Genomic DNA, 17,702 nt, shown 5'->3' on the forward strand with positions numbered 1-17,702 from the left:
TTTTGAATGGTAAATTATCGTATCTTGATAAACCTTCATTTAAACGGCGTTAAAGAAAGAAATAAGTAATACATTTGTAATACATTTTCATTTATGTTTCTTGAAACAAAATTAGAAAAAAATAATTAATTTTGTTTCGTCAACTTCCCAAATAATGAAATAAATTCCTGTATCTAAATTGATATATTGTTCTTTGTATATATATCACATTGAAATCTACAAACATACTATTGACTTACTTTCAATATTTCTCTCTAAAAATATACAGTCCTTTGGTGACAAACTAAATGCTTCTGTTATTTCTGTCTCTAAACCTATTGGAGAAAAAAAGATATATCAAGGGGCTTTTCAAAAGTAAGCAGTTTTTCATTCATTATTTTGAACATAAGTTATGCGTTTGATTTGTTTCACATTGTCATTTCGGAATCTTTTATAGTTGACTATGTAGTATTTGTTTGGCTCAATGTTGAAGACCGTATGGTGATATAACGTTAGTTTCTGTGTCATTTGGTCTCTTGTAGGGAGTTGTGTTTCATTGTCAATCATACCACATCTTCTTACAATTATATTTACAAACAATATTTGTCGTATGTGATGACAAAGGTACATTTTATAAGGTCATGCCATTTTCAAATAATCTAACTGGCATGTTTACCTGTTCGTCTAAATGTTTATATCAAATAAATGTTTTAATTAGCTTCAATAAGACAACCAACACCATAGGCTACATAAAAGTTGACAAACAGAAAAAAAACCAAAATGAAGCCTTTATAGCTTTCTGGTCCGAGACCACAACTGTCATCCCTTGATTCGTTGTTGAACGAATATAGTCCCTAGTGTTGACAGTGGGTTATTTGCCAGTAATTTTTATACTCCTTTCAAATTTATTTCTTCATGTTTAATGCATCAAATTGCAAGTAGGGGGGGGGGGGGGGAATTACACTTTTAAAAAAATTGGGTCCTGAATTTTAAAAGAAAGTAGTGATTTGGTCAAGCTGAAAAAGGTTAAAAAAACGGGGACGAAAGATACCAAAGGGACAGTCAAACTCATAAATCTAAAAGAAACTGACAACGCCATGGCTAAAAATGAAAAAGACAAACAGAAAAACTATAGTACAAATGACACAACATAGAAAACTAAAGAATGAACAACACGAACCCCACCAAAAACTAGGGGTGATCTCAGGTGCTCCGGAAGGGTAAGCAGATCCTGCTCCACATGTGGCACCCGTCGTGTTGCTTGTGTGATTACAAATCCGGTAAATAGTCTAATTCGGTAGGTCACATTCATGAAAGGGAAGGGGATTGCAGTTACGACGTAAGGAACATATCCGATATCATTTGTGAAACGGTTATTCCATTACGGTCAACCAACTCGTGATGGCGTCCGTAAATTAAAAATTTGCACTTCGGAAGTTGTCAAAATATTTCAAGACGTCCTAAACATAAAATTGTCCATATTTTGAGTTAGAGCCGATGAAGTTTTCTATAATTTTGATATAATTTGTCCCAAAAGTAGTTCAACACACTGTAAAAATTTCATTGAGAAAGCGCAGGTGGGATTTTTTCATTTTTATGTTTTAAAAGAAATGCACTACGAAATAATTGTGGTCTCGGACCTTCTGTTCGGTGTGAGCTACGAGTTCGTGTTGAAGGCTGTACTTTGACCTATACTTGTGTTTCATACAGTGTGACTTGGTTATGTCAGAATAATGAAAATAGAATGCAATGTAAGGAACAACGAATGATTGTTAAATAGTTATTTTATGAAAAATTGTCAGGATATGGTTGATAGAGCTCTGGACTGGATATTGATGTTAAAAGAGTTTTGAAATAGTTCATTCCTATTTTTGATTCATACCTGAATTATCAAACTTTTTCTGTTTGTCGAGGTTAACAACTTTGTTGAAGGTTTGTTTGGTTCCTTGTTGAATCAGGTTCAGAAGATCTTTGTACGTAGTCGTCCAATTTTCTACAGCTGTCTGATGGTCTTTCAAGTTCATTTTAGGTCTTAAAATTAAAAGGCAAAGTAGTTATATCAGGAAATGAAGTTATTAATGTTACAATGAGTGCTACAAAATGTTGAAAGAGTCGTAAAGGTAGTGTTAATTAGGTTGGTTTGATAGAGTATAGGCAAGTAACGGAAACGACCACGAAGTTTTGGAAATTCGATGTCACGCGGCAAATTCCGAAAATAAACCGTAATGGTATGTCTTCAATAGAACAATAAAACAACAGAAGGTTAGAAAAATACAATGTTTAGAAAACAGGAAATACATTTTAAGTAATTCAAAACAAATGATAAAATATAATGTATTTCTTAAAAAATTTAAAATAGTTTTGTATAGGTATGTTTCCTGCTGAACAATATGATAAAATATTTAGACTTCTATTAAGAACAAGTTAAAATGATCAATATAATAAACTCTTATATTTCTCCTATTTTAAAGCATATCAGATGTATTACTAGTCCTTTGTCATTATCAGCCTTAAGGTTATTCTTATGTAATAAATGACAGGAAATCATAGATTTTGAAATTAGTCGAATTTCGTACTTGATATTTATTGTTACAGCTAAAATGTTATATTGAAGGTATCAATTCGTTTGATGTATTTGAGCTTTTGATTTTGCCATTTGATTACAGACTTTCCGTTTTGAATTTTCCTCGGTGTTCAGTATTTTTGTTATTTTTCATTACTTTTTACATGAAATCGTTGTTGGCTTATGGTTTCTAATTGGTCGAAGATGATACACCCTAGTTCTACTTACAGCTCTACTGGTTATTGGACTTAATTAATAACCTGGCCTCGTAGTTTGCATATGTTTTCTAACTTGTCGAAGCTTATACACCCTATTTCTATTTACAGATGTACGGTTAATGCTTTTGTAGACGAAACGTGCGTCTGGCATATACACAAAATTTAGTCCTGGTATCTATGATGAGTTTATTTAGACGTAATTCATTACCTGAATTCGTAGTTTGGATATTTTTCTCTAATTGGTCGAAGTGTATACACGGAAGGAACAGAATTACCATCTTTGCTGTACCATTCATCTAATAATGTCGTATCTGGAGTAAAAAAGATCTCTTTAAAATTTTAAATATTCATAACACTGTCTCTCTATAAGAATGACACCCATTTCATTACACAAGCAAGGTGCTCCAAGATGCTCAAAATCAAAGAATTGGTAAACCAAATGTAAATATATCTCTCAGAAAATTGAATTTTTATTAAGTTGTTATTGGCTTTGAAATCCCTGTCAGTAACTGCAATTTATCTTAGATCTGTACGTTGGTCTTTTTCGTTGTTAGTGATTTAGATACCCTTCCACATCCGGTCTTTTTTGTGGTAAGATATATTTTCTGTTAAGAATTTGCTGAGCGAAATATTTTTTAATGCAGTATGGTTCTTATCTTGTGGAAGGCTGCACGGTTGCTTATAATTGGTGACACCACTTCATTTGAACTTTAGCGGATAGTTGTCTCATTGGCAATCATATCTCATATCCTTATTTTTATAAAGATAAGTTGCAAAACCAAGAAGGACTTTAAAACTTAATTAGTATTTATGAATATCACATGATTGTCACATATAAAAGACATATTATGTCATGTGTATACGTCAAACTCTCTAACACTCTCTATTTATTACTCAATTTATTTCACTTGACTGGGCGGAGTTTATCCAGTTCGCTCATAATAAACCAGTCCATCTATAGATAGGTGTTTAAGGATACACTCGTCAATGCATTGTCCAGTCATTCTTTTGTAAATTCCTTTGAGGTCACTGATAGTTGATAAGAAATCAGTAATAACTATAACGGCAATCATCGTAATCACACACATTTTCAAATCGACTGTCCTCATGCAAATTAAAACGTAAGCTCCGCCCGATCAGTTGAAATAACATTGGTAATACTTCCTACAAAAACAATTACCTCACAAAGGATTCTGCAGTTTACATATTACAGAATTGAAACATGACAGTAATTCATTCATGTACTGTAGTGAGTTATACATGTTACATTTTTATCTAATATGATGTTCCTTAAATCAAAACATGTACATTAAAAAAGTGACACAAAAGCTTCCAGTTAACATTTAAATAATTGTAGGACGGTCCTTGCAATTACATGATGATAATCAACTTTTTCAATGGGTTTGTGTTGTTTTTCTCTACTTTATTTTTATTATCCAAAAGGAAATCAAATACTTTGCCATTTCTTAAACAGATTACACAACGCTGTAACAGAAATGTCTTTACAAACATATTCACACAGGTTGTTGACACTAGACAGACGTTTTCCCACAGTGTATTGGCACTTAGGTGAAGTTCACACATACTGTTTAAGATATTTGATATTGATAGAATCAAATTTAGATTACAAACATACAATTCGATATTTTACATATTGGATTTCTGCAGCAGCTTGCGATGGTATGAGAATATTAATATTGACAGTAGCGTCATTAAGTAAAAACTAATTTATATTAGTGTTCTAAATTTCCTGGTTCTCAAATGCTTTTTTACTTTTATAAAATGAATAAATTAGTCTCTTGTCCAATAAAAACCCAATCAAAAAACAAAAAAGACAAAACAAATGGAATTAAAATTGTCAGGACTATTTTCCACTTCATATTCACCTAACTTCCTTGAAAATATCAAATTAGCCAATGACTTTGCAATAATGTTAATTCCATAGAAAAACATCGGTCAATGACATTTGTTCAAAGTAGTAGTATACCAGGTGTTAATATTATTACGGATGCGAATGAAAAAAGATAAAATATCAATAAGTCTAACAAATGTTAAAGATAGCAAATAGAATTGTTCTGAAAAGAACCTTTTGAAATTAATAAACTATAAATCTTCTTATGACCATTTACATGATATTATAAATCTCGTAATATATTAAGACTTCTGTCGCGTTTATGAAGCTAAGAAATTTAAAGGAAAGATACGAATCTTTGTTGATACAGATACAGCGTTTTTCAACTTTTAACTCATAATCATACAATGTATTTGTTAATTTCATAATGTTTATTTTTACCTTTTCCGCATGATAATATCTCTTTTCTGATATCCTGGAATTCTTGCTCATCTAAATAAATCGGCAATGGACAGTCTCCATATTTATTTCCTATCAAGCACTAAAACGACAAAATTAAACTATTTATTTCTGTATTCGTAAATTTTTAATAATTTTCTAAATCTTTTTCACGTTTTCCTCATTCTAATTTATTTGCACAATATTTTGTATCTTGTGAATCCCATCCAGACTGATAGTTTGGTTCTATCTATCTTGTGAATCCCATCCAGACTAATAGTTTGGTTCAATCTTGTGAATCCCATTCAGACTGATAGTTTGGTTCTATCTATCTTGTGAATCCCAGCCAGACTGATAGTATGGTTCTATCTATCTTGTGAATCCCATCCAGACTGATAGTTTGGTTCTATCTTGTGAATCCCATCCAGACTGATAGTTTGGTTCTATCTTGTGAATCCCATCAAGACTGATAGTTTAGTTCTATGTTTTCTATCTTGTGAATCCCATCCAGACTGATAGTTTGGTTCTATGTTTTCTATCTTGTGAATCCCATCCAGACTGATAGTTTGGTTCTATCTTGTGAATCCATCCAGACTAATAGTTTGGTTCTATCTTGTGAATCCCATCCAGACTGATAGTTTGGTTCTATGTTTTCTATCTTGTGAATCCCATCCAGACTGATAGTTTGGTTCTATCTTGTGAATCCAATCCAGACTGATAGTTTGCTTCTATCTATCTTGTGAATCCCATCCAGACTGATAGTTTGGTTCTATCTTGTGAATCCCATCCAGACTGATAGTTTGGTTCTATCTATCTTGTGAATCCCATCCAGACTGATAGTTTGGTTCTATGTTTTTGTTTTCATTAATCAAAATGGTTGAGAATAGGAAGTCCATAATTTATAGTCCGAGATTACTCTGACGTCCAACGGCTGTTTTGCCAGACAAGCTGGGGCCGTGGGACGTCAGAGCTCGTCCCATATCAAAAAGTGGATATTTGCCCACCCAAAATAGATGAGCTGCTTCGTCGCTTCTGGTGCCGATTGACGGCCTTGGAATTGTATAAATCGGGCATCAATCTGTTCATTTTTCATTTATCTCTTCATTTATGTAAGTTTCACCTACCTGCCAACCTTTATTTTCTCATAATTAGACAGTTTTCACAGTGACCCATCGATTTCGGCATTTTGACTTTCACTTTCAAATGGACGTCAAGTTATGGGAGAGTTCGTGGTCTCGAGACTCAAAATATGCAAATTTTATAGGAGATCGATGTTTAACATATAGAAGCCAACCATGATTTTCCACCTCCTTTACAGGAGATCGATATGAAGCATTTAGTTCCGACCACGTTACAATCGGAAGCTCTCGGACATTTAGATAACTTGCATTGTAAATGAACGAGGTGTTACATAATGGTCATTTGCATAAATCATCACTGTTTTCTCGTGGTCACATGATAATCTTTGAAAATGAAAGGCAAAATGCCGAAATCGATGGGTCACTGTGAAAACTGTCTAATTATGAGAAAATAAAGGTTGGCAGGTAGGTGAAACTTACATAAATGAAGAGATAAATGAAAAATGAACAGATTGATGCCCGATTTATATAATTCCAAGGCCGTCAATCGGCACCAGAAGCGACGAAGCAGCGCATCTATTTTGGGTGAGCAAATATCCACTTTTTGATATGGGACGAGCTCTGACGTCCCACGGCCCCAGCTTGTCTGGCAAAACAGCCGTTGGACGTCACAGTAATCTCGGACTAATAATTTAGAACGTTTGAACCCGCTGAATTTGTACGTAATGCATATGTCAGGAGCCTGTTCAGTGGTTGTCGTTTGTTGTTGTGGTGTGATTAATTAGTGTTTCTCATTTTTCTTTTTTTTTAATATATTAGAATGTTGGTTTTTCTGTTTGCATTGTTTTACATTAGTCATTTTGGGGCTTTTCATAGCTTGCTAATCGGTTATCTTCCCTTGAATTGCTCATTTAAAAAAAATTATTCTAAAAGCAAAAAAATAAATCTTTTTGAGTAAATATTTTGAACTATACAATAAATTACAAAGTATTCTTTACATTATTAAACAGTCTATCCTTTAAATTCCAAATCTGTCTCCAAATTTGCAGATTTAGGGAAATAACTAGACCGATTTTTTATTGTGATTGTACAATCCAAGTTGGCGGTATACCATGTACCTACCTTAACACCACTCATAGGATATTCCTCTTTACAAGAAACAGTTTAACTGTACTATGAATAATTGTTAATGGAAAAAAGAGAGAGTTCGAGATTCAGATTTATGTAAATCGCATTTAGAAAAACGTGAATTCGATGTACGCATATGGATAATTAGTTGTCAGTACGGCAGTCAACACAGACTGTTAGTTAAAATTATGTGACAATTGTAATAATTATTATCTGCAGTTGAACTTCAATAATAATATGTGGTGTATCCTATGACGCAATACTCCATTGTTTTATACATTAAGAATAGTGACTCTGCTGCGTGATGTTCTGTTCTATCACGTTTTAATTAATATCAGGTAGTGACGGTGTCTAGTAGTGTTAATTTTATGACGTGATCAAGTTAGGTACATTTGTACTCCTTAATAGTGACTGCATGTGGCATGTATATTTTTAGCGTTTTTTGTTGAAAAGCGTTAACATCATTAAAACATTGACCGTCCGTGGGATGGATTAATCGCCAGACGTCAAAGGAACGACTTCAAAAATGGGGTTATGTTATTTTCCCTTAAATAAAATGATAAATAAAATTATTTTGGTCAGTACAAAAAAAAGTATTCTGAACTCAAATTTCCCCATACCTTATAGTGTTAAAATTTAAAAGACAATATTTGATTAATAGCGTCGAAAAAAATATTTTACTCAGAAAACACAACTTTTTTTGAAGTTAAATGGTTGCTGGCTTATAACTCGACGCAGCATTATCATTGAAACATAATTCAATATTCAAAAGATCAGGTTAAAATGATGAAGTATGTACTGGACAAAAAATGTTGATAAACTGGGCATTTCAACCTTCTAAAAGCCTATTTAACTATGTATTAGGATAAATCAAGCCAACCGGGTGTTAACGACGTGATAATCAGACGACATTTCAAAATTTTAACTATATTTAGTTAGCTTCGTCAATTTCCTAAATTTCATGACATCAAAAAAAGAGGCCAATAGTATGTTAAAAAAGTAATATTGTTATAAACTGGTTACATAGAGTATCCAAAAACAACATTTACCTCTAATACATTTGAGAAAAAAAAACCCAAGATATCATCATAATCATGCTTATATATCTGGTTATTATTAAGTTACCTAGTCTAATGTTACGAGATTATTGTGTATGCATGTGATAATATGGTGAACCCGAGGGGGTATGTCCTTTGGTTTTCAGTCATTATGTGATACTATAAACACTTAATAGTACACATGACACAAAAAAAGTAAAATCACAAAAATACTGAACTCAGAAGAAATTCCAATCGGAAAGTCCATAATCACATGGCAAAATCAAATGACAAAACACATCAAAAACGAATGGACAAGAACTGTCATATTCCTGACTTGGTACAGGCATTTCCAAATGTAGAAAATTCTCAGTCAGATTTTTTATTGCGAAATGCACGAAAACTTTTTTTTTCCCAGGCAATTAATCAAAAATTGTTTTTCAAATTTTAACACTGTAAGGTTAATCGGATGTTGACCGTTTCACAGATGATATAGAATATGTTCCTTGCGTCGTAACTACAATATCCTTCCCTTTTCACTAATATGACCTACCGAATTAGACTATTTACCGGATGTTTTAACACATAAGCAACACGACGGGTGCCACATGTGGAGCAGGATCTGATTACCCTTCCGGAGCACCTAAGATCACCCTTAGTTTTTGGTTGGGTTCGTGTTGCTTAGTCTTTAGTTTTTTATGTTGTGTCATATGTTCTATTATTTGTCTGTTTGTCTTTTTAATTTTTAGTCATGTTTTTCTTAGTAAATTTTCGTTCTATGAGTTTGACTTTCCCTTTGGTATCTTTCGCCTTTCTTTTATGTTGTATATCGCAGTCAATATGTGGTACTATGGTAACACTGTAAGTTATGTTGTATATTGTAGTCAATATGTGGTACTATGGTGACACTGTAAGTTATGTGGTATATCGCAGTCAATATGTGGTACTATGGTAACACTGTAAGCTATGTGGTATATCGCAGTCAGTATGTGGTACTATGGTAACACTGTAAGTTATGTGGTATATCGCAGTCAGTATGTGGTACTATGGTAAAACTGTCAGTTATGTTGTATATCGCAGTCAGTATGTGGTACTATGGTAACACTGTAGGCTATGTGGTATATCGCAGTCAATACGTGGTACTATGGTAACACTGTAAGTTATGTTGTATATCGCAGTCAGTATGTGGTACTATGGTAACACTGTCAGTTATGTTGCATATCGCAGTCAATATGTGGTACTATGGTAACACTGTAAGTTATGTGGTGTATTGCAGTCAATACGTGGTACTATGGTAACACTGTAAGTTATGTTGTATATTGCAGTCAGTATTTGGTACTATGGTAACACTGTAAGTTATGTTGTATATCGCAGTCAATATGTGGTACTATGGTAACACTGTAAGTTATGTTGTATATCGCAGTCAGTATGTGGTACTATGGTAACACTGTAAGTTATGTTGTATATCGCAGTCAGTATGTGGTACTATGGTAACACTGTAAGTTATGTTGTATATCGCAGTCAGTATGTGGTACTATGGTAACACTGTAAGTTATGTTGTATATCGCAGTCAATATGTGGTACTATGGTAACACTAAGTTGTGTTGTATATCGCAGTCAGTATGTGGTACTATGGTAACACTGTAAGTTATGTTGTGTATCGCAGTCAGTATGTGGTACTATGGTAACACTGTAAGTTATGTTGTATATCGCAGTCGATATGTTGTTCTATGGTAACACTATAAGTTATGTTGTGTATCGCAGTCAGTATGTGGTACTATGGTAACACTGTAAGTTATGTTGTATATCTCAGTCAGTATGCTCTGTGATAATATAGTAATCTCTTGAGGGTGATAAGGTATGTTACAGTCATTATGTGATATTACGGTAACCTCTCGAGTGTTATAGGGTATGTTGCAGTCAGTATGTGATATTATGGTAACCTCTTGAGTGTTATAGGGTATGTTGCAGTCAGTATGTGATATTATGGTAACCTCTTGAGTGTTATAGGGTATATTACAGTCAGTATGTGATATTATGGTAACCTCTTGAGTGTTATAGGGTATGTTGCAGTCAGTATGTGCTATTACGGTAACCTCTTGAGTGTTATAGGGTATGTTGCAGTCAGTATGTGATATTATGGTAACCTCTTGAGTGTTATAGGGTATGTTGCAGTCAGTATGTGATATTATGGTAACCTCTTGAGTGTTATAGGGTATGTTGCAGTCAGTATGTGATATTATGGTAACCTCTTGAGTGTTATAGGGTATGTTGCAGTCAGTATGTGATATTATGGTAACCTCTTGAGTGTTATAGGGTATGTTGCAGTCAGTATGTGCTATTATGGTAACCTCTTGAGTGTTATAGGGTATGTTGCAGTCAGTATGTGATAATATGGTAACCTCTTGGGTGTTATAGGGTATGTTGCAGTCAGTATGTGATATTATGGTAACCTCTTTGGTGTTATAGGGTATGTTGCAGTCAGTATGTAATATTACGGTAACCTCTTTGGTGTTATAGGGTATGTTGCAGTCAGTATGTAATATTACGGTAACCTCGCTAGTGTTATAGGGTATGTTGCAGTCAGTATGTGATATTATGGTAACCTCTTGAGTGTTATAGGGTATGTTGCAGTCAGTATGTGATATTATGGTAACCTCTTGAGTGTTATAGGGTATATTACAGTCAGTATGTGATATTATGGTAACCTCTTGAGTGTTATAGGGTATGTTGCAGTCAGTATGTGCTATTACGGTAACCTCTTGAGTGTTATAGGGTATGTTGCAGTCAGTATGTGATATTATGGTAACCTCTTGAGTGTTATAGGGTATGTTGCAGTCAGTATGTGATATTATGGTAACCTCTTGAGTGTTATAGGGTATGTTGCAGTCAGTATGTGATATTATGGTAACCTCTTGAGTGTTATAGGGTATGTTGCAGTCAGTATGTGATATTATGGTAACCTCTTGAGTGTTATAGGGTATGTTGCAGTCAGTATGTGCTATTATGGTAACCTCTTGAGTGTTATAGGGTATGTTGCAGTCAGTATGTGATATTATGGTAACCTCTTGGGTGTTATAGGGTATGTTGCAGTCAGTATGTGATATTATGGTAACCTCTTTGGTGTTATAGGGTATGTTGCAGTCAGTATGTAATATTACGGTAACCTCTTGGGTGTTATAGGGTATGTTGCAGTCAGCACGAAAGATACCAGAGGGACAGTCAAACTTAAAAATCGAAAATAAACTGACAACGACATGGCTAAAAATGAAAAAGGCAAACAGACAAATAATAGAACACATGACATAACATATAAAACTAAAGAATAAGCAACACGAACCCCATCAAAAACTAGGGGTGATCTCAGGTGCTCCGGAAGGGTAAGCAGATCCTGCTCCACATGTGGAACCCGTCGTGTTGTTTATGTGTTAACAAATCCGGTAAATAGTCTAATTCGGTAGGTCACATTCATGAAAGGGAAGGTGATTGTAGTTACGACGTAAGGAACATATCCGATATCATTTGTGAAACGGTTATTCCATAACGGCCAACCTACTCGTGATGGCGTCCCTAATATTTACGAAGGGATGATTTCAACTTCACCATTTGGAACTCTTGGTTTAACAGCTTCCTTGTGAGCAGCAACCCTCTATCAAGAAAATCATGATCGGAAATGCAAGCAAGGGAATATCGTATCAATTGGGAGATATATACCCCGTATGCAGGTGCTGCTGGAATGTTGCTACTTAGAAAAACGAAAGTTCACAATTGGAAAGCTGAACTCATCTCTTTTGTCGTAAAGTTTTGTTTTCAACTGACCCTCATTGTCAATTTCTAGATGTAAGTCAAGATATGAAGCTGACTTAACTGTATCTGTAGTTTCCTTCATCTCTAGTTCGATGGGATAGATGGGTTAAACATAGTCACCAAATTTTGAATTATTTAGTGAAAGAACATCATCTATATAGCGGAAAGTAAAGTTAAAGGATATTGCTAACTTCTTATCTTTCTTCCTAAGAAGTTCCTGTATGAAGTCAGTAAATATATTGTAGATAAAATGTAGTTACTCTTTCCAAGATTTGACATTATCAATTGTGAATTCACCGTTTCAGAATATAATCAATTCTACACAGTATTTCTAAAAGCTACATGAAGACCAACAATGTTATGAATATTTAAACTATCATGGATATATAACCAAGACATAACAATATTCACTTTTTGGTGTACTAACAATGAAAACAAATATCATTCAGATTGAATTTCTTAAACGGAAAATTGACTTCAAAAATGACTCCTGAAAAAAGGAAGAAAAAGAAAAACCAAGAAATTAATTATCAGTCATTAAAATAAATAAAATTGATTATATTACCACAAAGAAAGGACCAACTGATTGCTGATGACATTTCTTTATTTCTTCTATATGCTCTTGGAACCTGTAGGCGTCCTGCACGTGGTCAATTTTACTTCCATAATGAACATCCATCCAAACCACGTCCAAGCCATGCTGTACACATTCTTGTTGCAGAGCGGGCAATGCATCACGCCAAAGATGGTAACGCTCTAATTCAAAATCTAGATAAATATAAATCAACTTATATAACCATCTTACCGTATACATTAGGTGCTTTATTTACCTAAAAAAAGCCTAACACATTTGTTTACTCCTTACCTACACTAGCCTATCATGTCTGCTATTTATCTTAAATATTTCAGGATCATTTGTTTGTAAATCATCGTTTCAGGAACCGTTTACGATTCTTTACATAGTCTTTGGAAAACTTTGTCCCCCAATACATTATTTCGCCTATTTACCTACCGTATTTTTGTTGCCAGTAGGAGCTGGAAACCAAATAAACATTTCACCCCTTTTTAATAATACAAAAAGAGCAGTTTAATATTTCAAATAACTAATTGTAAACAGTGGCTTTGATTTTTATGAATCTTCTTCGTTGTCACCTTGTAGGCAACTATTTTGTTTCTGAAGGAAATTTTAATACTGAATTTCAATCGAAATGTTTGAGATTATTTTTTTGTGTCTTAGTTCGAAATGGTTTTGGATTAATTTTTCCATCTTTTAAACTAGATTTGGATGAATTCATCTTTCTTCGTCGATCCATTGTCTGGTATCTATGCCGAGTTTATTTATACCTTTATGTAGGTAAACCTACTTAATATGGACAGAATCCTTATTGTGTGAATTGATTTTAATAAAAAAAAGGTTTATTGATAGATTCCTATAATAGATGTGATTTAGGCAGTAAGAAACCTTTTCAAATCGCTGATGCAAAACAGTTATATAATAAATAGCAGTCATTTATTATAACTCCGAGGAAATTAAAGCATTATAAAATGAGGACAGAGTAATATAATATATCCATATTTGGACCAAGTTGACACTTTGATTAGTTTCCTGGAAACGTTTTACAGTAAACTATGTCAGAATAACAGGCAGTATATCAGTATTACAGACAAAGCATCTAATTTTAATCTTCTTAAAGGATAGAACAGTAATAATAAGATCACAATTACTTTAAATTTTGGTCGATTATGTTAACTAAGACATATTTTGATCGGATATATGTTGTCAAGACGATGAACACGGATGTGGGTTTTTTTCCCGAGAAAATTAAATTTGCCAATATTGTCTTTTGTCGTGTTGATGATTTATTTCTTTAATATTTAATAAATGTAACTTAAGTCATTTGTTTATCCTTTCTAACGTAATGAAGAGTATAATGAGCTTACGACCGTACAGAACAGAATAAAAGCTTAATTAAAATACGGGGGAAAAACAGAAAACCTCTTCTAACAATGCTTCGTAATTAAAACCGAATTTGTTTACGGTAAAGAAAAGAGATTCTATTTGTAAGGATGGTAATAATAAGTCTTGTCTATTTATCAAAAGGAAGACGTAGATGTCCTTAGTCATATTAAACTATGTCTATATCATTTGAATCCGCTTCACGTAATCCAAAAAAATACAAAACCCAGACTCAAGCTTCAGTTGGGCCCTTAACAAAATGTGTACTAGTTTATGTTCACTTAATTTATATATACATTTAGTTTTCTCGTTTAAATTGATTTACATTGTCATATCGGGGTCTTTTATAGCTGACTATGCGGTATGGGATTTGCTCATTGTTGAAGGCCGTACAGTGACCTATAGTTGTTAATGTCTGTGTCATTTTGGTCTCTTGTGGACAGTTGTGTCATTGGCAATCATACCACATCTTCTTTTTTATATGACCCAAAATACTCTCCCTAAACGGACAAATGTAAAAAAAAATCATAGTATCTGTATCAATTATAGATAAAAAAAATTAAGATAACTCATTGTACCATACACTCTTACAATAATTCATTACTGAAAGCTGTATTAATCAAATGATTTTCGGATACTTTTACCTGATTGAACATACTTAACGTTGACTTCCGTATAACTTCCTTGAATGGCATTATTTAATTGCAAACATATTACTAGCACTACATCAATAATGATATCCCATTATCATTCTGAAACCATTATCTCACATTGCGCGCATTTTGTTTTAAAGATGCAGACTTCCATTTAAACCATGAAAATACACAATGAACATTCATCCAATAAGACTGAGCAAGTTGAATCTTAACTCTCATAAAACATTTGTTTAATTTTGACCACACTCAATTCCATTTAATATAAGGTTGTCCTCCCTTTTCATAAAACTTTTTTTATCGCTATGAAAAGATGTAGAGAAGATGTTCGATTTACAATATCCCATATATATGAGATTCTGGATGGGGAAACGGCAATATTTTTGTTTCTGTTTATACCGTTTTTCATTATTCTCTACTTCTTTGCCAATTTTTCTTTATTCTCTTTATATCAACACCGCCTAATTTTTCAATGCTTTAATCATTCTTTATCTGCCAACCCAACCTAAACCCTTATATGTAGAGTAAAGATTATCATAACATAAAATTCAAACTGCAATTAACATCAAGATATCTGTAGCGCCTGTGTCTGGCTGTGGATACAAGAAGACTTTTACAATTATATGCGATATGATAACTTTAAAGTCGATAGCCCACAATGATGGAAGAAACTTACGACATTTGGTGTGTTCGAGCGCTATTGGTTTATTTAATTTCAATGGTACCAAACAGCAACAAAATGTCATCCTTCAACAAACTTTGATTCCCAACGAACAAATCTTACTGGAGTATTAAATGTGAGTGTATTTGTGTGAGTTTGTTTTATAGAGCCACATATATACGATATACAAATACTCGAGGTATCAAATTGAAAATATTATTCTATATAATACATTATATTTAAGTTTTAAATATTTTCTACCTGATCGGTTAGAACATAAGTATATCTTCAAAGTTCTTTTTGGCAGAGGTGGTATTTCTGATAGTTTTCCAGAAAGGATAATGTCAGTCAGATCGCTCATGTCACTCTTTAACGACATTTTGTCTTCATGGTATTTGCCGATGGACTTCTGAAATATAAGGAGAGCATTGTGTTATATCCATATATAATTATTCTGAATTAGTCCAAACTAATCAAAAAGACTAACTGTAAACCAACGATTCGCGATACCGGCAGGTCAATGAATGTCTTCTCATATGTCCGCGTTTACTTAATTATGCAAAGACACTTTTAGTATCCTGCAAGACTTGCGACTTTCGACCACATTCAAAATGAAAGTAAAATAAAAGGTTAATGCTTCCATAAACATAAAACCGTGGAACCAAGAACGAATCTATTCAAAATTCTGTGATGAGAGAAATAATGTTAAATAAAACAACAACAAATAAAAGGATGTAGACATTTAACGAATTCTACTTATGAAGAAAATGAAAGAAAGAGATAAAATGTGCATAATTATGGATCATGAAAACGGGACATTCCCTCTGACTTCTCGAATTATTTTATATTAAACAATTATGCATTACACGTAAACTATAAAAAGGAATCAATCGTCATATGAGCATTCCATAATCTGTTGGTTGTCAAATACAGCCCTATATCTATTATTATATTATATATATCAATATGACTAAATACCGTAAATACGACCATTTATCATGTTTATCTTTCATTTTAATGAGACCAGAAACACAAACAAAAAAGAGAATGCATGAGAACAAGACAAGCTGACAGTTACTTTATCGATGATAATTTGTAATTTGCATATTTGAAAAATGTATGTGCTATACAACTAACAAGTGATTACTTTTAATTGCTTTAAATTAAAATTAAATTCTGTATAAAATCTTTAAAGAGCTGAACGACGTATCCAGACTGAGTATTGATTTTCATTTTCTTTTCTTTTTGACAATTGATAGAATTTAAGCGTTCATTGCTGTTTTGAGTTAAAATTCTTTTCAGGTGAACAAGTCTAATCCTACATCGAAATGTTTAAGAACAGTTAGGAATCCCGTCCCCCTTTTCTTTTTATGTAACAAGTAATTTTATAGTGGGTAAGATACATAAGTCTGCTCAAGTTCGCCAAACCTGTGGTATTCAGGAGCATAACAAGTTGGTTCAAAATTATGATAATGTGTTAAAATAGAGAGATTTATATCTTCCTGATGACTGCTACAGTGTGTGTTATCGAACAAAGTTAACTGACTTAATTAATTATAAGCATGTTTGTATATAGCTAGAACATAAGGCAGGGTATATTTTAATCTTATGACTATGGTATCGTTTTGAATATGAGTGTAAAATTTGAAGCTGGACGTTAATGAACCAATCGGAATGTAAATTTTATAGTTTTCTACATTTTAATATCAAAGATACTATATATATGTTAGCGGTAATAAGTGAAATTAGGCATTAATCTTAAATCCTAGGCAATAAGCTAACGCCTAGGCATTAAGTTATTGCCTGAATATTGCCTGAAATTTTCAGGCATTAAGCTTATTACCTAAAATCTGATGATGATTATTCATCCTATTGCCCAACATGATTTTGTGCAAAAGGTGAAATCTGTAATTTATGTATATTTAGTGATTTTTTTTCTTGAAATAAAGTTGTTTCTTAATTATATTCCTAATATTAATATACATTTATCTGACAAGTCTTCAAATTTTAGTAATTTTCGTATCATAACAGCATTAACTCATACTTTTTTGTTGAAGTACAAAAAATAAAAAAAGATTTAAAAAAGTGATTGTATCCAATAAAAAAGAGGGAGACTCTATATAATCTTTATAATATTTATTTGAAAATGTTTACACTTCACTGGTCAAGCTGGTTTAAACTGGTAAAAAGTAGACAAAAATTCAGATATGATTTTTTGCTCACACCATTTTATTCGATAAGTAAATATTCTTTGTTAAAATATGTTACCCCCAGGCTATATATCTTGTCTTTTTCACTTCTTTAACTAAATTATTCGCATTACGTGACAC

The 17,702-nt window shown here is 33.0% G+C and overlaps 1 protein-coding gene across 1 annotated transcript in view; it reads right to left on the reverse strand.

The window, feature by feature from the left end:
- Nucleotides 1-15,780, reverse strand: part of LOC139489165 (protein qui-1-like) — a 40,895-nt gene extending 25,115 nt beyond the window's left edge. Inside the window, exons 1-6 of the mRNA XM_071275331.1 lie at nt 15,634-15,780; nt 12,667-12,869; nt 5,054-5,153; nt 2,969-3,071; nt 1,862-2,010; nt 240-314 (exon numbers count right to left, since the gene is read on the reverse strand). Of these exons, the coding sequence (XP_071131432.1) occupies nt 240-314; nt 1,862-2,010; nt 2,969-3,071; nt 5,054-5,153; nt 12,667-12,869; nt 15,634-15,751 (748 nt within the window). The 5' untranslated portion in view covers nt 15,752-15,780. The remainder of the gene's footprint in view (nt 1-239; nt 315-1,861; nt 2,011-2,968; nt 3,072-5,053; nt 5,154-12,666; nt 12,870-15,633) is intronic.
- Between the last annotated feature and the right edge of the window lie 1,922 nt (nt 15,781-17,702).

The sequence above is a fragment of the Mytilus edulis genome, chromosome 9 (assembly GCF_963676685.1).
Source record: "Mytilus edulis chromosome 9, xbMytEdul2.2, whole genome shotgun sequence".
NCBI lineage: Eukaryota > Metazoa > Mollusca > Bivalvia > Mytilida > Mytilidae > Mytilus > Mytilus edulis.